The sequence below is a fragment of the Pseudopipra pipra genome, chromosome 5 (assembly GCF_036250125.1).
Source record: "Pseudopipra pipra isolate bDixPip1 chromosome 5, bDixPip1.hap1, whole genome shotgun sequence".
NCBI lineage: Eukaryota > Metazoa > Chordata > Aves > Passeriformes > Pipridae > Pseudopipra > Pseudopipra pipra.
Genome location: NC_087553.1, coordinates 11,965,218 through 11,987,242, shown reverse-complemented (window position 1 = coordinate 11,987,242; position 22,025 = coordinate 11,965,218). Strand labels below are relative to the sequence as shown.

Here is a 22,025-nt window from a genome sequence, read left to right as displayed (position 1 = left end):
AAACAAAACAAAATGAAAAACCAAGCCACACCCAAGCCTGATCTGCTGTGAAGAAAAAGAAAGAAAAGGGAATTTAGTGCATCAAATTGGAAGCCAAAGACCATGACCTGCCACGTAACCATGGAGAAAATATTTACCCCTCTCCTCCCCGTATTTACCCAATTTTGAAAAATATTTGGAAAAGTATAATTGAATAAGTTGCTTTGCACATATTAGAGATTTATATTGTTGTATTCTTTTGAGCATTTCATCTAGCTAGAATGTTTTCAATCAGGCTGGAACACAAGCAGAAGAAACCTCTTTGTTTTCAGTAACATATCACACAACGATGCCACCACTGGGTCAGAAGGTACCTGAGTCCTCAGTCACTGGAACCTGGCAAAGCATAGGGGGATGAAGCATCAGCATACTTCTGCCCTGTTCTTCTACTCTTCTTTAGGTATCTGCCATGAGGGGAGTCTAAACAGACCACTGCTATTAACTGTCACAACTATATTTGTTTTCAGCCAAATCCTCAGAAAACAAAGTACACACAGAGCAAAAAGCACTCATCCTTTCCAGTCTCTCCCTGGGTAAGTCACCAGTCTGTTGGAAAGCACTGGCTGAGGAATCCTACCACATACATTCTCTGAAACCACAGGGAGACATACATTTGACCCTCTGTTGGGAGGGACAGGTGAATCAGAAAGCACTGAGTTAATTTGATCTAATTATCTACGCTGAATGAAAGTAGAACAGCAGTATAACTATCTATTCATCATTTTTTCTCTTTTGCTGACCTCGAGGCTTGATCACACATCCTCTTCCAGCTACAGCTGTGCTGGCTGAAGAGCCCACCATCTCCAACCACAGCTCTCGGCTAAAGGTTACCACCGTGACCAAGCTGCTTGTTTAATCCTTTCCCAACACGTTTCCATGAAAATGAGCCGGCTCAGTTTAAGCAATTTTAACACAGGGTCCTTGCTATCCCAGCCTGGATGGAAGCAAGGTAGGGAGTGCTTAAACAAGAAGCTTGGCCTGTATGTTGGAAGTTTGAGGCACAGTGATGAGCAGCTGGAATTGGTTCTCTCTGCAGCCACTGGGGCTGCAGACAGCAGCAACCCAGCCCTCAGCTGTGACCAATTCCACAGCTGACTAGAGAGAGATCTGCAGCACCTTAGATAACATGCTGCTGATTTTCAGGCACACTGTTGAAGATCTGACTTTTCAAAGGGGCAGGGTGCATAACAGTGTGAATTTCCCTCTGAAGGTGTCCCCAACAGATATCCAAAATCAACGTACTCAGCATCATTAGTTAGTTATGAAAGTATTGGTTGTCAAAAAAATTCTCTCTTCCTTCTCCCCCAAATTTTCAAAACTCCCTTTTATTGAAGAACAATATAAGAAAATTTTCATAGTTTTCTGTTATTTGTGACTGGAACTGAATTGTCCCACGACTACTTTTATCGTTCCTATGTGCAGGTTGCTAATGCTGATAATCATTGCTAAAGAATTCCTATCAATCGGCCATACAAAATTATTCTGAAAAATATATCAGTCCAGAAAAAACAGCAGGTTTTCCAAAAAGACCAGGAAGACGTAGAAGCCAGGCCCATTTTCATAAGGCACATAAACTAAATTTAGAACACAGAATGGCAGTCATGTGAAGATGCTTCTAGAGGGGTCTTCTGAAGTTCCTAGGAAGGCCTTGCATCCAAAAGTAAACTCAGTGGAAGTAAACAGGTATTTAACCTGTTCAGAAGCTGAGCAAATTAATCAGCTCCATGTTCCCTGTTGCAGTTCTGTGCTGGTACCCACTCGGCTCAGTTCAAGATAGCATGAAGTTTACAGTACAAGCATTTCTTAAATAACCCTGAGACTTGAATCCTGGTGCCTCTGTCACTCCTGAAGTGAAGATTTGGTCTCCTAAATCGCTCAGGTGCTTTACAAAGTTTTATCCAAAGCTCTGTGGTTTACAGTGTACTACATCTTTGTCAAGTGGACTGATACACAGTAGGGCAAGCAGAAAAGGGGGAGAAATATATTTTAATGGTCTGTCAAAAACATTACTTGATGTGAACATGTAGTTTCAAGGCAGCTAGGTTTTTCATTGCTACAAGCTTTCTAGGTGTAGCTAAATCCGTATATGCTTTTTTGTTTATACTAAACTGTGAGTGAAAAGAAGAAATCCTTTGGACTACTTATCACTTTTCCTCAGCTTCTCAGTCAAATTCAGTGAAACGTGCCAGGGAATCACCAAACACAGAGCTGTTTTTCCACTGGCTTCTGCTCAGTCCTAGACCTTGGCATGCAGTTAATTCCAAGCCTTACTGCCAGGAGCAGTAGCAACTTTGCTCTTTTTTCTTTCTTTTTCATTTTCAAGGTTACACAAACATGTAATGTCATATCTACTTCATAGATGTGAGGAACTATAGGTCTATCTTAGAGTTAATGTGCATTCAGTAAAAAGAAGGGAAAAAAACCCATCTCAACTCTTTCTATCCAAACTGGACTTCATTAACCTGGAACTAATTTAATCTGCCATATAGATTTAACAGGGTGCTTTCCTGACCTTTTCCAGGCCTACAGTTATGGTAGCATTCACAGTCAGTGTGGCTTTCAGTTAAGCATTCTGTAATGTGAATCACTACTTCTCCCAGCTGAGAGGGACTGCATGTGAAATCACTGGAAGAACTGAATGAGCCTACATTTTGGCACTGGAGCTGCTGAAGGACATGAAGTGTTTTGAGCAATAATTTTCAGTAGTGGTCCCAGTCTGTACAATCTTAGGGAAAGGTACTAGAGGACAAAGACACAACAGTTTGCTCTCAAGATCTACAATGTTCAGAAACTGAAAGAAATCTGAAATTGTGGCTAAGCCAGTTTAACTTAAGAAATCTTTTTATGTTCCAAGTTTACGAAACAGCTGCAGTGGCAAGTGCTGAGTAATTCAAAACACCTGATGAATTCATGAGTTAGTCAATGACACAGACGCATACACTGACATGGATATAATAAAGCTAAACATCCATGCTAGAGACAGAGAAGGGTAGAACAAGCAAGTCTTAGATAACTCAGTAGGAAACGGATGGCAGAAGAGTTGCACAAGCACAAATATGAAAGCAAGTCCATGAAATTCATGCTCTAAGTCTATTCATGGACATACAGTTCCTCGACTATTCCTTAACTTGTATTTATTATCATCCTGTTGACAGGAACATGAAATCCTATAGAAGGTTTAAATAAAATTAAAAAGAAAATCTGGGGATTGTAGAGAACAATACAAATCTTTCAAAGATTAAAAAAATAGATGCTGTATTTTTTAGTGCTAGGCTCTCATAAATACACTCATAGTTTGTGTTAGTCCATCAAACTGAAAGGCATATGCTATCTTTGATCTCTGTGCAGAACCCCCGTTGAGATTAATGTGAGTTCTGTGTGAAGAAAGAGACTAGAATAGGCCCTCAGTTCACAAATAGTAAGCAGGCTGCTTCAGGAAAAAACATGTTTTCTTACAACAGTGTTGAAATTTATTTGGAAGTTTCAAATAGCTTCTCTTCAGATGCAAGTTCTTATCTGTGGTCATGAGCATGTTCACTTGTCAAAAAGACCTGTCAGAGAGAAGGTGCACAAATCTACCTGCTGTGTGAAACGTTTTGCTGTTATGTTGAAACACATAATTCATCTCTGACAACCTTTTCTCATATGGTAACGACTAATCCTCTGTTTCACCCTCATCTCTGCAAATTAAAGGCTTTGTCCATCAGTGAGGTGATACTTTTATACAGACTGGCATGAAACTGTGCCCTGTACCCATTTCCAGCTAAAAAAAAAAATCTACAGGACTTACTGCATCCCGCTTTGTAGCTGAAACCAGGAGGAAGAAGGAATCCTTGCTGTGCAGCTGCTGCTAGGGTTCGTTGGTCTGGAGGAAATACGGGAATCATTAATGGAGGCAGCTGACCCTGGACCTGCTGAACAGGAGAGGGAGAATCAAACACGGAATTTTTCCTGCATACAATGTCTGCTAACACCCTTTCTTTTACTTCTGCTCTGAGGTCAGGTTGGCATATGCCTCTCTGTAATGGGGTGTCCCAGTAGCATCCACTATTCAGCTTCATCTTGATCACCAAACACTTCACAGGAGTTACATTTATCCAAAATAAACTAAGATTCCACATATCTGTATCATAGCTATATCCATATACCTCCATTTATAGTTCCACATATATGCATACCTATATCCCACTTAATTACTCCCCCCTCCCCCCCCATGATGACTCTCTTATCTTTGACCGTAGGGTGGTGTTTTCTTCTCTTTTATTGCACTGTGTAACACTATCTCTGCCTCAGACAGTAGCTTTCACCCTGACTGAGCCCAAACACAAAGACATTCCTCTAAGAAGTACAAAACAAGCGCATAAGTAGCAAACAGCACAGTCAGTACTATTTTTCTGCCCATACACATGTACTTATTTGTGCAGGTGAAAGATAAGGTCTCTGAGATGGTAAGAAAAAAGGTTGAGACATTTTATTCAGAAATAAAACACAGCTATGTCTGAAGCATTAGCTGTTCAACTCTGCACAGCAACTGTACACAACCATGCAAGTCAGGAAGTGGAAAATATTATATTAAGTGGATACTGCAGGGGACTTAGGACATGCAGAAATTAGTCATCAAAACTGGAGTTTGGTCATGGCACAACATCTAATACTATTGCTTTTACCCAGTTCTGTCAGAGGTTTTAATTGGTAGAAATGGACATCATCTTTGTATTTCGCAGAGATGAGAAACAAAAAAGTTTTCTATATTAAAATGCTAAATGACTAGTTTTAATTAAAAAAACCCACTGTACTGACCAGATCAGTCAATAATGGGAGACTGACTCAAGTTTTAAGAGAGCTCGTTTAGATTTTTGATGGCACTGTAAAGCTAAGGTACCAGAGGCAGATATGTTATCGAAGACTGCAGTTCAGTTTGTGATCCACAGCCTTAAGAAACTAGGAGAATTAGACAACCTGCTATGAGCAGAGGCATGAGAAGGTGTTACTCCCTTCATTATTGCCTGCATAGCAGAACTGGCAAAAGAGAACCAGCACGAGCTCCTTGGCTGCCACAATTCAGACCACAGCATCTGCACTTAATTTGATTTTAATTTAATCTCCTGAAAATCCAGGAGATGTCTCAGTTCACCCAATGCTGCTACAAGGCATAAGAATGATACGAAATTTGGGATGATAACCTCTTAATTTATGCCAGGACCTGTCAACACCTCTGTGTGTGCTGACTGTATCTTTATAGTCTGAAATAATTTTCAGGGATGAAGTTCAAGATTGCTGTTGACGGAAATTCTTGCAGTGGGAGATTAAGATTGGGACTGAAGCTGGAGTAGATGTAGCTCCAGTCACTGAAGTAGCTTGATCCATTTTTTGTTACTTCAGTATTTTCCTTTCTATTCTGATCTTGTTAACTGTAAGACATACTTTCAGCTGGATTGCTGGAGAAAAAATTACATAAAATGTGATTTGTTCTCTATCCCCACTCAGTCATCCTAGTACAGCCCAATATCTTCATGTGTTTATTTTTTGTTTGTTTTGTTTGGGGTTTTGTGGTATGCTTTTTTTTTAAAGACAAAGACAAAGTAACTATATTCTTTTAGAACAAAAATGAACAGCCGTGTGGAATTTTTGCATAGTACTCTTCTTCGGCAAAGAGCCACAGAAGTTTTTTTTTTAAATGGTTTCCAAGGATGAAAGTGACTTTGCCAAGCAAAGAAGCTTCAAAACAGGACTCAAAAACACTAATAGAAAGACAGATGGTTCTACTAAGAGCTCTGCTGCCAAAAAAAATGTTAAAAAAAAAGTGAAAAAAATGGAGTGATGTTATTGAAGCTGACTGCAAAGTTCTCTGATGACTGCAAATACTCTTGTCCCACTGCAAGTGTTAACTCTGCCTCCAGGGCTAATATAACTAAAGCACCACACACACACAAATTGTCATTGCCAAGCCCACAATGTAGCACAAGTCTGCACTTGATTCCAAGTGACTGCCAAATACACGAGCAAAACACCACACTGAAAAATTCCCATTTAGGAAAACATTTACCAGGAAAATGCCCTTTCTTCTTAACTCTGATTGCTGCATTTCATTTTTTTCAAATCGCTGCTCCTCTTTATCTCTCCAAGGGGCCTTATACCCACTAATTTCAAATGACACAACCCCGGTTGCATTAAGGAGGTAAGAACTATAGAGTGATGAAGATGGTTTGCATGGATACAGAAATAACGCAGTCAAAACAATGTGATTTTCATTCCAGGATGGAATGTATGTAGCAGCACTCAAACAGCTACACTTCATTTTCTCCTAAATATAAATAAATGCAAACATTAGTTTATTTTAATCCCATTACCTGACACAATACAATGCAAATTATGGACTCTTCGTTTTTAAGGCTCATTTAACTACTACATCTTAACTTTTGTTATGTTTACTATTATTAACTAGAATTGCTGGGACATAACTGTTTTAAGAGACACCAAATACAGGCCCTCCTGAGTTTTACATGAAGGGCACAAAGGGCATTTCCCTCTTTTTTTTTTTTTTTTAAGCCATTACTATGTCAGTTTCTTCTCTCTAATGACTTTTATTATATGGCTTACATACTTTCCAATGTTTTCTGGATGGTAACTTCTCGATACCGCATTTCTAATTTGAACACAATGGACTGCAAATCAGAACTGTCTTCTAGACCCTTCAATTTGTTCTGCTAATGGACATATGTCCATAAAAAGAAATACCTCTTCAACAATCTAAGAATGTACACAGCTATCAAGATTCTCCACTTGACAGTCTTTCTACGTTATTACCTTTTCTCAGTTCTAATTTCCTAAAGGTGAAAACTGTATTTTAAATCCTTAGAAAATTCCCAATAGATTTTATGGGTTACAATTTCACCTTGTAACTTCTCATCTACTTTATGATGTTAGTTTGGATGATACAGATACAATCTTCCAAGGGCCTGTTTTTTCACTACACATACTGTTACCATGATGTCAACCAATCACACAGTTCCCTGATCTTCCTTTTAATTGAATGCCACATTAACCAGAAGTATTCTTGTACTGCATGACAACCTGCAGGTGCATGGTACACACAGAAAAGGCACATAATGCACATAAAATAACAAAGAAACAAATCAAATGAGACCAACATATTCTATACAGTTGATTCACTAGTCAAGGAATTCATACTTTCATATCTCTGACAAGTTATTTGGAGCAAAAGGGAAGCCCATGTTACACTGAAAGATGCACCACCTGACATTTAGTTTGTGAGAAATAACACCTCTTAAGTAAGCTGATGCACAAGAGTTCAAACAGTCCAAGAAAGTAAAGGTTCTCTAATTCATAATGACCACAGTATTTTAGGAGCATGAGAAACTCCAACCAAGTTTAACCTAGAGCCAAACCAGGGAACCTTCACACTTGGCACTGAAAATCCAAAAACAAGACCATCCCTAAAGAACTTATCAATGCAAAAACCAGTATAAGCATATCACAAGAAACTAATAGTGTATCTACTGTCCAAATGGGAAACTGAGGCACCCACAGCTGCCTGTAGAGACTTTTCACTGTATCTTTATTTGTTTCAGGGCCCTTGAAAACCCTGGCCCTAAATGGCTTACCATATCAAAAGAAATTTGTTAGTAAACTTGGAACCAACTCAGGCTGTTGAAGCCTGGGCCAGCATCTTCAAAAATCTGTGCATGTCCTTTATGACTTGACCATAACAAACCCAACCACATGAAGTTGTGCATTCAGTGTAGCCAGATTAGATTCCCAGCATTCCTAGCTTCATTATAATTGTAGTATTTTTGCCTAAATTCTGGTCTCCTACCTACTTTTAGGAACATACTATGGTTACCACAGCTACCTAAGCACTAAGCAGTATGTTTTTAACAGTTACCCCTACTGTTTGTTACTAGCTCCTGCTGTGACTTAAATAAATTTAGATTGCAAACACTTGACAACTACAGTTCTACTCTATTTTCTGTAAAGTGTCACGTGTGCTTTGGGTCACTATGTAAATAGCTACACACACAGAACAGTTTAAAGAAACATTAAGATTGCAAATTCAGACATTCAAATCTTAGGAAATGCCAGAATCAGGGTAGCATGCACGACCTTATGTCCTTTATGCCCATGCATCCTGACAAAATCTTTAACTGAAAGTTCACAGTTTCCCCTCCCTCACATGACTTTTGCTTAATCTAGAAGGCTTATAATATTTCTCAAATAACATAAACCCATACTTTCAACAGACCTAAGCCCCTAACACAGCAGCTGCTATTAGTTTTATTTATTTTCTCTTCATACCCTTTCACCAATTTCACTTCCGCAGCTGCTCATTACATGTTTATTAGGATCAGCTTTTATATAAGTTTTCCTCTCTCCAAGGTAAATATCTCAATGCATTTCTCGGCATCCACACAGAACACTTTCCACTGAGGGGCGGATACTGCTCGTCCACCCACCTCTAGTTCTTCAGAAGCGATTCTATCCATGTTGGTGAGACTGGTGACGGAGTAACGAATTACTCAGTGTGAATAAGAATGGCTGCTAAAAAGCAACGCTCTCTTCTCTACAAACTGACAACACTCTGAGCAGTACTTTACTCTTGAACTGTTCAGAAGATGTGCCCTTCAGAAGCCGTGTGAGTATCTTTGCTGAAATAGAGTCTTACGTGGCTCCTTCACGTAGAAGCGTGGCTAATTTTTATTTTCATTTGAGTTATTCTCAGCTGCCTCAAATAAGTTCAGATTTTACATTCCTAGAACAGTGGATGCACATGAATTATTCCATTAACTTCAAACCGTTGTATGAATATCTTCTTGCCTGCGACGTGTTTGTAAGTTAAACATCTCTTCTGCTGTATATGAAAGAATGTAATGCACACTTAACATGCAGTAACATAAATCTGTCCTTCAAAAAATGACATGTTTAATTGCATTGGTCTTCCTTCCTCCAGAAACACTTGGCTCATGGTGGTGCACACTATGCTGAAGGACTGGATTCTTTAATTAGCACATGTGTTGGCCATCTCTTTCTCTCTCCCTCACCCACCCCCCCAATGTCTATCTTAAGGGAAATAAAAATATATGTCCTCATATAACTACAATCTGCTATTTTCCCTCACAGTGACGTTTAAAATAAGAAAAGAAAATGTTGTTCTCTTTCTCTTCCCTATATCACTTCCCTAAATTGACATACGTGTGTCCTAAATCTTTACAGCAGGGAGCCCTGCCTATCCAGGTTATGCAGAGATAAGTCTCCTACTGAGTTTGAGGTGGCTTTTTATGGGGTGCTCAGTGAATGCTTAGGATGCAAACCAGAAGGTGGATGGCAAGAAGCAGAGATGCAGAGAGGAAGACACTGATGGGACAAAGAGCACATCCATTCCACCCCATGCTCTGTAGTTTTTACCACTGCAGAGCAGCTCGCTCCTCTACCAGACTGGTAGAGGGTATCCTGACAAAGGATTTTTGTGAAAATTTTTTCTTCCTAATCACTACTTGTAAATTCTTCTGCAGTGGATGACTTGGGTCCTAAATATTATTTTCCCCTTTGATGTGTAAGAGGCTTACACAATTCATACTGGTACTTATCAAAATCCATCCTGTCCAAACACCTCAGTTCACTCAATAGCTCTCACTGTTCTCACAATTGTTTGCAAGCAGTGATACTCATGGTAGAAAACACACTCTCCTAGTGGCAATTGTTTAAGAAGCATAAGGAAGGGTATTTAGGCAGACACCTCCATTACTCACCATACACACACAACTCCAATAGCACAGGAGAGCTCTATCTGGAGAGTGGTGTGGAAAAAAAAAAGATTAGTTCGATGGAATACGGAGACAAGCCTTACCAAGCAATGGTATATACACAACCTGGCTCATGGAAAATACAAGGAACAAACTTTCAGGAAAAGTGAAACTTGTCTCAGGAATTACATAAACTCTTTTCATTTTAAGAAACCAAGGCTTTTAAGGCTGGAAACTTTCTGCCTCTGCTCAGTCCTTCAAGAGAATGCAGGTGTCACAACCAGCATCCATCTCAAATTCATCTCATCAAAAAGTCTGTAAATGAACACACACTCAACGTTTTTAACTAAAGTGCAGAGAAGTGCCTTAAACTGCCAAATAATAGATAGTAGCTGTTTCCATGTCAATAACTTGCTTCCAAAGGCTTCCATCCTTCATACTACAAAACAAAATGCACTGGTGAGAGACAAACACCTCCAGCAGCACTTTGAAGGACCGAAGCCAAAAGGACTTTTTGCATTAAGGAACATCTCTCGGATACCTCCAAAGGAAAAAGCAGTATTACTTATTCATTTCTGTAACTAAAATAAAGAACTTCAGAACCCTTTTTCTTTATATTTGATTTGGTACAGAAAAAAACGCAGAGAGGAGGGAAAAGCAGTAAGATGACGTTTTTGTATTTGGGATGACGTGTAACAAGAAGCATTCGTTCTTGTGCCCCTTAGCACGTAAGTAACCTACAGGGCAATTCTGCCACAAAGGCATTGGAACAAACAGCCTAACTGAAAAGGAAGAGACCACCTGCAATAAAAAGAACATACACAGAAATTCATTCCAATATGTAGCTGTTTTAAGACAAAAGCCTAAGAGTTCACACAGGAATGGCTGCTCCAGACTATACAACAACAGTGTGTGGGGTTCTCTGGCAAAACCAGGACCTTCAGAGCAAGCCACTGTGATTCAGGTAACAGCTACACTGAAGAATGAAGTGCGCTCTCAAAAGGACCCTTTCTAATCCCAGCTCAACTGCAACACTCAAAATAATTTTCTCTTTCATTTTTACAGAAGAAAAAGATCCATTGTTTGGTTGATAGAGCCACTTGTTTCGTGAAGAGGTTAAATTTAGCAGAGGACACAAAATTGGCTTTTGAGGTATGATGACCAATGTCTCAGCCAAATTGACTTATTTCACCTTACTTAACATTCACACAAATACTGTGTTTCTCATGGGATAGCTTCCAAGCACCTGGGCACCTTGTTTAAATGTTAGTACCCTTCCTAGACGAATAAGCCAGGACTGTAATGGAAACCTGCCACAATCTTGTGGCTGTCAAAACTGCTGATTTACATGCTATATTGTCCTCCATTTGTGCTTTTGTTGGCTACAAGCAACTTGCTCCTAAAATGCAACTGTCACGTAGCAAGAGTTAATCTGCAAAGTCACTTCCTTCAAACTGGAAAATCTATGAGCTTACATTAATGACTGATGCTACCTCGCAGAGTATGATGGAGCACAGAGTTTCCAGATGCTTGGTTAATGCTTTTCCCAATGAGGTCTGGACCAGTGCTGATTGCTCTAGCAGTAAGCTATTCAGCGAAACATTTGTCAGTGAAAAGAAAACAGGTGTGAGATTTCCTGATGTGATTTAAAAGACAGCATGCAGGATAATTTCTCGAGCAGCGCATGTGTACGGTTTTCTACAGCTGATCTATTATATATTGGTTCAGTTATTCAAATTATAATGAACTGTGGGTTGATTTGTACATAAAGAATCACAGATAAAAAGCAGTATACTTCCCTTGTCATTGTTCATAGCAGCCTTCCAGAAGTGACCTGTACTCTTTTTCTTCCGATTTTCCACGTTCTGTTTAAAAGGAATGAAGTGGCCGAGTTCTGAGTCTTGTGTGCTAACCCAGCCCTCTTTCTTTTCGAAGTCCCTTTTTTGGTATACCCAGTGCTCACATTTTACTAGATAAAAAGTCTTTGTCCAGCAGTACCATGGACTGCTGTCAAAAGAGCTCTGGAAAGAAGGTCTGGTATGAAGCACTGCTGCAGAGGATGCAGGGAAGAGCAAACAGGCAATTAAAGGGGGATGTTTCTATTTGAGGATGTCAGATTGACAGGTATAACATTCAAGACAGGTGTGCAGAATCTAGAGGACTTTTCCTGTAAGAGCACAGGGCTTTTTCAAGGTTGACTCAGCAAATCTCAAAGTCATTAATCAATGGGTAGACTGTAAGAACAACAGGAATGGGTAGGAAGGCTCAGAACTAGCACAGCACTTAGAGAGGAGGGAGAAGTGGAAGAGGAAATTTTAGTGTTACACACCATCACAGGCAGAAAGCCTGGCTCCTTTTTGACAGATAAATTCTGTGACCTAGGAGAAATGCCCCACCTTGCTATCTCTTCAGCACTTTTGAGGTGCCTTTGGGTTCATCCCAAGTATTGCTGCATAAACCAGACCATAAAATGGTTGACTATAAACCTGCCCAAGATGGGTTTCAGGTTGAGAATGCATCATAGGTAATTTATTCTAAATAATTTTCTAAAATAACTTCTAACTTATTTCTAAATAATTTCTAAACTTATCCTAACCATGGTTCTTACTCCTGTGTAGAGTGAAGCAATGCAGCTTTTGGGGTGTGAACCTACTAACCAAAGACTTCTTTAGTCCATTCTCCCCAAAAGATCAAGAAATGGGTGGCAAGACCAAGGTTGATGTCATTATTCCTAAGCAAGTGGTATTTTTGTCATATAAAGTTATTCAGAGGCATCTGTGTTAAGACTAGCTGCTACACCTCCCCCATTACTGCTCGTTGATTTTTCCACAACATATTCAACTAATCATTTTGATGTATAAATTGCAGCAATATTTTTCCTGTCTACTGTTCCAACCCCCCAAATTCTTACACTGAAACTGGGAGAACAGTTCAAATTAGGAAACCGCTGTATTTGAGATGGTGTACAGATGATGGCCAGTTCCATGACCTCATTTTTGACACAATGGTAAGGTCTAAATTTACAAACAGATCAATGTCTAAGACCTAAACCACTAATAGTGGACTGCCTTCTTCAGAGACTGGGTATTTTACTGATGGCACAGAGGCACTCGTGGAGAACAGCTGTGAATCAAGAGTAGCACTCAGTCCATTGTTCATACACTCATGAGTCACCTATGACAAGTTGCTTGCAATGATTCTCTAAATACTTACAGCAAAATATTTAAGTCTTACCAACTATTATGAAACAATTCTACTTTTATAACCCCTAACGCAGAAATCTTGCCTACTTATGTTAGTGGACACAGAAGACAAGGAGATCATTAGAATTATGCCTTATAATAACTACTTCTTGTTTTGGTTTCTTTTGTGCCAATTTCCTTAATATGATTAAGTGTAATATTACCATACAGAGAGGAAAGGGTATTCTTTCAAGCAAAACCCCAAGGTTCCAAGATGTGTTTTTCACTCAGCATCTCTTTGACAAGTGGAGTATCATTAATTAAAACAAACACAACAATTTTAGTGTGTAGGCGGTGGGCAAGAAGCAGGGGTTATTTAATATCATGTAGTGGGCAGAAATTCAAAACCCATTCAGCTGCTGAACAGTGCAATGGTATAAACAAACATGAAAGTCTTATCAAAGTCATCCACTTAAAATCATACTATCCAGAAAAGGAGAGAAAAAATAGACTTAAAGGACTAAAAAGTAAATTTCAGCACTAAAAGTCAATACCTCCTCTTGCTTTCTTTAAATGGAAAGGTTGAGGGACACAGTTAATAAAACTGCATGCCATCTAATACAGTACAGGGAAAGATACACTCTTCATGGTGTAGACTCTTGAAGAATTGGGTCTGCTCACAAAATCTTAGACTAAGATCCACTGACTAAACCCTTTGAATGCACTTTCTTTTTCCCAGTTTTACTATTATTAAATCAGATACATGTTTCAGTCTTAGTTCGGTCTCCAGTGAGATCAGTTTCAGAGCACAAGCTGCTACAACAACTCAGCGTAATTCTTTCCTGAAAACAAAAATATTATTATTATTACTACTACTACTATTGCTATTATCATTATTGCTGTTATTATTGCTATTATTTCTATTGTATATTGAGTTTTATTGCTTTCTACAAGATCTTAAAACCCCCCTGCACTTAAATGTTGGACAAATGGCCAGGAAAATTTAGACCAAATGTTAGTAGAAACCTCTGTGGAAAACACATTTCTAGTATGGATAGCCTCTAATTACTGCCCAGGGAAAAGCACAATAAAGACCTCTTTTCAATCTTTCAGCTGTTCAAGACTTGTTTCTGCCTATATCTTCTGCCAGTGTAAGGGTTCCTCAGCAGAGTTCAGTTTTACCATCAAAAGTTTGATTTTAAAAGCAAAATGGATTCAGGTTGAAGAAGAAATACTATTTAAATAGATACCTCGCCACTCTTCCATTCATGCCCTGATGCTTTTTTTCCCTTGTTACCAAAATCTTTATACAAAAAATGTTTTTCACAAGTTTTGTTTGGGAATATTTTTTGAATAGGCCTGAAGACAGTCTCTGATTTTGTGCCTACAATTTAGTGACAGCAACGTAGTTAAAGCACAATTAACTGTAGATAGACTGATAAAGTTTAGACATCTCATCATCTGATTTCTGTGTACAGCCAGGTAACCAGCTATCCAAATTCTGCAGCTTTTTACTGCATTGAATTGCAGGCACAAATATTTTGATTGCCCAAAACATTTAGCTTTTTTCCCCTCTGCTGTCTCTTTCTGTTCTTCCTTGTCTTCCTTCTCCTCCTTTATTATTAGAAATATGAGGAAAACAACAAAGGGAGGGGGGAGAAAAAGAAAAAGGAAAGACTATATGCAATTGTTTTTTTGGCATTTGTAGATATGGACCACGCAATGGAGAAGAAAATTGTCTACCTCACAGGAGCACCTCTCATCATAAATCAGTTTTTAATTTTACTGGTGGATTACAGCAACCAGACAAACATTTGCTGCCTTGCCTCCCCTAGATATTGCTCTTTGAATTGGCTTGGTGTAGTATTGGTATTGTATTCAAGGTGTAGTTTAGGTGTGGAAGCCCCACCTGGCCTTACAGCTCCCAAGACAACACCTGTCTGGGGTGCAGCCGGGGAAAACAGAACCACATTCCCAAAGCAGAACACACATACAAAATACAGAAGTGCAGGATCCCACAAGAGGGGGAAAAGTACAACGTAATGAAAATGAATAATCTTTGGGTATTTTCTTCCTAGTCTGAAGTAGTTCTTGAATGTACAATCATTTTTTTCTGGCTTGACTGCCTTTAAATACACACATACCATACTCCTAGTTCAATTTTTAAGCCACTATAGGTATTAGAGGACAATTTACATGTGATTTGCATTTTTTTCCCTGTGCCTGTGGTTTTGGTAAGTCTTCCAAACCTAATGACTGTTCTTTTGGCCAGCAACATAAATGCTGTAATCACACAATTATTGTGCTGGGAACAGTTTAATTCAGCATTTTGTTCTCAACCACAGAACAATTACTCAACAATTTTGGTTAACCATACTAGCTCACTGCCTGGAGAGGAAGTAGAATATTCACAAAATCTATTGTTTTACATAAAGGCAGTCAGTAGATTCTTATCTATTATAACTTTCCAGCATCTCTTTGCTCTTTGAGGTACTTCCACATACTCCCAGTTAATGAAAATAAATTACTAGCAGCATGCTGTATTAGCTTATTCATCTCTATCTGTTGAATGCTTTTAATTGTGCATTTGCATATTAAAGAGAAAGGTAGATGGGATGTGTCTGGGAGAGAGGGATGTAACAGAGCACTGTAAAAACCTCTGAAAACTATTACAGTGATGTTATCCATCTACTCTATTCTAAGTATAATTCTGGACTCATTTTTAAGTTCTGCTCTTAAGCCACTCATTTCTCTTCAATAAAAAGAATAACAACAACCACAGCACAAGAATAAGAATAAGAATATAATAGAAGAAATTTTATGATCAATTGATTTATTCCTAGAACTATTTATACGGAAAGACTGTTGGCCATAAAGTACTCCCAAGATCTCTTTAAGAACCACCTGAGACAGAGAGCAAAGTTTTAACCCAGAGCACAGTCTCTGAGACTGGATGCTTGGTGCAGTTGAGAATCAGGGCATTACTAAGGTTCACTAACACAAATCAGCAATTTTCTTTTGTGCTCCTATGGGACAGCCCCAGGCTCAATGTAATGGTGATGATGAACCTCATGGCACTCATCATGTCACACGTGATGTGACAGCACTTGATACCACTGAGTTTGGATGAAGGGAAAGTGGGAAAAGCCCTTGAGTAGTCTTCAATCACTCACTGGCATGACAGAGGATGTGCAGATTTATATAAAAACCCCAATATTTTTGCCAGATGAACAGTTTTGCAAATGTTTACTCCCAGTGGGCCCTTTGTGTTTTGGTTTTTTTTTTAATTTAGGCACTTACACTTAACAGGCTTTGTGTGGTAGACCTGATTCACAATAAAGTGAATGGAATGCTGAGACCTCAGCAAGAAGAGATTTAAGTTAATTAACGAAGTATCAGGATCCTCACAAATTTTCTGCTCTAAATTTCAGCTCTGGAAGCATTTTACCTATGCAAATATAAATATTTTAGTAACTCCTTTTCCACTTTTGTTTTTTGCTTTGTCTTGCCAGTCACTGGGAATATTTTCATTCAGAGCTGTAAATCTGAAAATGACAACTCTGGCAATGCTGCTGAACAAGTAAAATTAAACTAATTAAACAAAGCTGACTCAATAAACTTAGTTTGATAGTTAGAGATATCAGAAAGGAAACCAGCAGTAAACATGATGAAAACATAAAGTAATATTTGATTTTTCTAAATGCCTTTAGCTTTTAAGAAGTATTCAGCTCAGAAAACGGACTTTGTAATAATCATTATTTCTTAAGGGCAAAATTTGACCTGTAGGAACTTTGTGTTGAGTCCTTGCTCTGCTGAAGTCAATACATATTGACCCCAATGATACTCTGCAGAAATAACTTAATTTAAAAAAATAACTTTAATTAAAAAAAGAAAGACAAGGCATCTGTGGAGCAGAACACGGGCTCAAATGTCATCAGCAGCAGGACACTGAGCTATGACACTTATATTTTTGCTCCATTTATGATATAAGCAGTGTGCACTGTTTTGCTTAAAGCCCAGTTTCAGCAGATGAGAAGACAGGCCTTGTCTCTCCTGAGATGTGGGAGAAACAATGTGAATTGCACTAAGGAAAGAGAAGTCCCAATCCAGTTCTTTCAATCTCTTAGGCAACTGTTAAGCTTTCACCAGGCTACTGCATTAAAAATAAATAAAAATAAAGATTTAAAAACAAACAAACAAAACCCAAAAAAACCCAAAAAACAAAAACAAAAACAAACAAACAACCAAAAAAAAAAAAAAAAAAAAAAAAGGAGAAGAAGAAAGGACTATCCCTTCTGTAACTGCTGTATGCGGGAGAGGAAGCCACTACCCTTTACAATCCTGTCACTGTGCTTCAGGCACCTGTGTGCTGAGCCTTCTGGGTGCTGCCAATGCTGCTCTGCCTCGTTTCTGGATTGCAATGACCCTTAGACAGGAGTTAAGCATTTAGGTGTTTAGACTGGAGCAGATTCAGGGCATGCACAAGAGGAGAAATACAGAAAACTCTCAGATCGCATCAGTAGGTGCTGTTTATGTTTAGATGCCCCCAAAGCTTCAGATCTCATATCTGAACTACAGATCTTAGAAGCTCTGTCTAAATGATGTCTGGACAGGACATGTGTGCAAACTCAGGAAGAAGCACTTTTGGGACCCTCAGTTTAGATGTTCCCAAAGGCTATCTAAGTCCTGTTATCAGAGAGTAAGTCCTCTTTTTTTGATGTGACCCTAAGCCAGACAGGTGAGAATTCTACAGAAAATTACCTTACCAAAAAATGCTGCAACCACATTAGAGCTCCTGGTACTGTTCTCATGCTCTTCACAGGCAAGGCAATAAAAAGACAGCAGTGCTACACAACAATACATTGCTAGGGTATGTGCATGCACATCATTAACAAAAACACAGTTGCGTTCCTGCAGCCAAATGGTTTTGAATAAAATAATCATGGAGCTCCTTGGCACCTAAAGGAGTGGTTTAGGACATAAACTGCTGGCTTACTGAGTGGCCTTGAACCCTGTTATATTTATACAAGAACATTAGTAAAAGTTCGATATCCCATAACAAATGTAACTACAGATACGTCTAACGTGTGGTAAGGCAAATGAAAACCTATCAAAAGTCTTTGGGTTCAATACCTTTCCCCAAAAAGAAAAGGATTATTTTAGCAGTTCAAACCTGAAATATTTTGCCAGAGAGTTTGTTCATTAAAATGTGACCCATTCTGAACACATCGTGTCCCTTTAAGACTAAAAGTCAGAGCTGTGTGCTCTGAGCCTTTTCATCAAGATGACTCATTCATTCATGGGCAGCTTGGATTGTATGGCTGGCTTATGGTAGCACTCTAAATTAGTACTCACACAATGGAGAGCTTATACAATTGCAGTAGTCCATATCCAGTAAAACTGCCTTAGTGCCTTGAATAATGGGCCTTGCTAAGTCTCTAACAGTTCTGTAAGAACCTCTAAACAGCTGCACACAACACATGACCTGTGCCATCTTTACAATGCCTGCTAACCATGAAAGCAAGCTTTGGGAACTATTTCCTCTGCACCCTCACCATTGGACAGCATCAATCCCTTTGCTTTTTAGAGAACAAGGGGATTTTTTTTCCCCCCTCCTCTTTCTTTCTTACTTTTTTTTTTTCTTTTCCTTTCCAATCAGCTCTCCACTGATCATCCTTCACACTTTAGCCTCTGCCCCAGAATAGAATCATAGAATCATAGAATCATAGAATCGATTGGGTTGGAAAAGACCTCCGAGATCATCGAGTCCAACCCTTGGTCCAAATCCAGTCCATTTACTAGATCATGGCACTCAGTGCCACGTCCAATCTGCGTTTAAAAATCTCCAGGGATGGTGAATCCACCACCTCTCTGGGCAGCCCATTCCAATGCCTGATCACTCTCTCTGTAAAGAATTTTCTCCTGATATCCAACTTAAATTTCCCCTGGCGGAGCTTAAGCCCGTGCCCCCTTGTCCTATTGCTGAGTGCCTGAGAGAAGAGACCAACCCCCACCTGGCTAGAACTTCCCTTCAGGTAGTTATAGACGGTGATGAGGTCACCTCTGAGCCTCCTCTTCTCCAGGCTAAACAACCCCAGCTCCCTCAGCCTCTCCCCATAGGACTTATGCTCCAGTCCCTTCACCAGCCTTGTTGCTCTTCTCTGGACCCGCTCCAGCACCTCAATATCCTTTCTGAACTGAGGGGCCCAGAACTGAACACAATACTCAAGGTGTGGCCTCACCAACGCAGAGTACAGGGGTAGGATCACTTCCCTGCTCCTGCTGGCCACGCTATTTTTGATACAGGACAAGATCCCATTGGCCTTCTTGGCCACCTGGGCACACTGTTGGCTCATGTTGAGCTTCCTGTCAATTAGTACCCCCAGGTCCCTTTCTGCCTGGCTGCTCTTCAGCCACTCTGTGCCCAGCCTGTAGCGCTGCATGGGGTTGTTGTGGCCAAAGTGCAGGACCCGGCACTTGGCTTTATTGAACTTCATCCCATTGGAATCAGCCCATCTCTCAAGTCTATCCAGATCCCTCTGCAGAGCCCTCCTGCCTTCCAGCAGGTCGACACTCCCTCCCAATTTAGTGTCATCAGCAAATTTGCTGATGATACACTCAATCCCCTCATCTAAATCATCTATAAAGATGTTAAACAGGACTGGGCCCAACACTGATCCCTGGGGAACACCACTGGTGACCGGCCGCCAGCTGGATGCAGCTCCATTCACCAGCACTCTCTGGGCCCGACCCTCCAGCCAGCTCCTAATCCAGGAGAGGGTATACTTGTCCAAGCCATGGGCTACCAGCTTTTCCAGGAGTATATTATGGGAGACAGTGTCAAAGGCCTTGCTGAAGTCTAGATAGACCACATCCACAGCCTTCCCCTCATCCACCAGGTGGGTCACCTGATCGTAAAAAGAGATCAGGTTGGTCAGACAGGACCTGCCCCTCCTAAACCCATGCTGGCTGGGTCTAATCCCTTGTCCATCCTGAAGGTGCTGTGTGATTGCACTCAGGATGATCTGTTCCATAACCCTGCCAGGCACCGAGGTCAGGCTGACAGGCCTATAGTTGCCAGGGTCCTGCTTGCAGCCTTTTTTGTGGATTGGGGTGACATTCGCCAACCTCCAATCATTTGGGACCTTCCCAGAGAGCCAGGACTGTTGGAAGATGATGGAGAGCGGTTTGGCAAGCTCTTCTGCCAGCTCTCTCATCACCCTGGGATGGATCCCGTCTGGTCCCATAGACTTGTTGGGATTCAGCTGGCTCAGTAAGTCGCTAACTACATCCTCCTGGAATACAGGAGGGCTATTCAGGTCTCTGTCTCTGTCTATCTGCTCTAGAGGCCAGTTGTCCTGAGGGCCACCTGTCTTACTGCTAAAAACTGAGGCAAAGTAGGTGTTAAGTACCTCAGCCTTCTCCTCATCTTTGTTAACTATATTTCCCTCAAAGTCCAACAGAGAACTGAGGTTTTCCTTGCCTCTCCTTTTGCTATTAATGTATTTATAAAAGGACTTTTTGTTATCCCTAACTGAATTAGCCAAATTAACTTCAAATTCCACTTTTCTTTCCCTAATTTTTTTCCTGCATGACCTAGCTCTCTTCGTAAATTCTTCATAAGTAACCAGCCCTTTTTTCCACAGTCTGTAAACTTTCTTTTTATCCCTGATTTCTTTTAGAACCTCCCTATTTAACCAAGCCGGCCGTCTTCCCCTCCGGCTGGCCTTTCGGCACACTGGTATAGCCTGTTCCTGTGCGCTCAAAATTGCCTGCTTGAAGCATGTCCATCCCTCCTGGACCCCCTTGCCTTTAAGGGTTGTTTCCCAGGGTATGCCTTGAATTAGTTTTTTGAATAGGCCAAAATCTGCCCTCTGGAAGTCCAGAGTAGAGGTTTTAATGATGGCTCTCCTTACATCCCTGAGGATTGAAAATTCAATTATTTCGTGGTCACTATGCCCCAGGCGGCCTCCAACCACTACATCATCCACCAGCCCCTCTCTGTTTGTAAACAGTAGGTCTAGTGGGGCCTTACCCCTGGTAGGCTCATTTACCAGTTGATGAAGGAAATTATCCTCTATACACTCCAGGAACCTCCTTGACTGCCTCTTCTCTGCAGTATGAAGCTCCCAGCAGATATCCGGCAGGTTAAAGTCACCCACAAGCACAAGGGCTGGAGATTTTGAGACATCTGCCAGCTGCTTGTAGAATAATTCATCTCCTTCATCATCCTGGTTGGGCGGTCTGTAACAGACACCCACAAGGATGTCAGCCTTGTTGGCCTTCCCCCTGATTCTGGTCCACAGGCACTCAACCTTGTCACTGCTGACCTCAACTTCAACAGAGTCAAGAGACTCTCTAACATATAAAGCCACCCCTCCACCTCTCCTTCCCTGCCTGTCCTTTCTGAAGAGCTTGTAGCCCCCCATAGCAGCACTCCAGTCGTGTGCGTCATCCCACCACGTTTCTGTGACAGCAACTATGTCATAGTTTTGCTGCTGCACTATGGCTTCCAGCTCCTCTTGTTTGTTTCCCATACTGCGTGCATTGGTGTACATGCACTTCAGCTGGGCCATTGATTTTATTCTCAACTCAGGCTCTACACCCTTAGGCTTTTTTCTGGAGAGCCCAGTTGCCGCCCCTTCCCCCTTCAGACCTAGTTTAAAGCCCTCCTAACTAACCCTGCCAACTTACGGGCTACAGTTCTTTTGCCCTTCCCAGATAGATGAAGCCCATCTGGTTTGACGAGACTAGGCAACATGGAGTTTGCCCCATGATCAAAAAACCCAAAATTTTGACGATAGCACCATCCTCTAAGCCACCTATTGGTAAGCTGTGCTTTCCTAAACCTCTCCTCATTTATCTCTTCATTCATCCCAGCTAGCACAGGAACTGAGCCAATTACTACCTGTGCTCCTGTCCCATGAAGTGATCGGGTCAGAGCCTTAAAATCTTTTTTAATTACCCTGGTACTCCTATTATTGATGTCTTCACTTCCAACCTGGACAACCAACAGCGGGTAATAGTCTGAGGGTTGAATAAG

General features: G+C 40.5%; 1 protein-coding gene across 10 annotated transcripts in view; it reads right to left on the bottom strand.

Annotated features, from left to right (window-relative positions):
- SOX5 (SRY-box transcription factor 5) overlaps nucleotides 1–22,025 on the bottom strand; it is a 300,825-nt gene that overhangs the window by 100,033 nt on the left and 178,767 nt on the right. For 5 of the 10 annotated variants that reach the window (XM_064654451.1, XM_064654442.1, XM_064654452.1 and 2 more), the window contains one exon: nucleotides 3,830–3,953. In XM_064654451.1, coding sequence (XP_064510521.1) covers nucleotides 3,830–3,953 — 124 coding nt within the window. The remainder of the gene's footprint in view (nucleotides 1–3,829; nucleotides 3,954–22,025) is intronic. The other 5 variants (XM_064654448.1, XM_064654444.1, XM_064654449.1 and 2 more) reach the window with 1 other exon arrangement.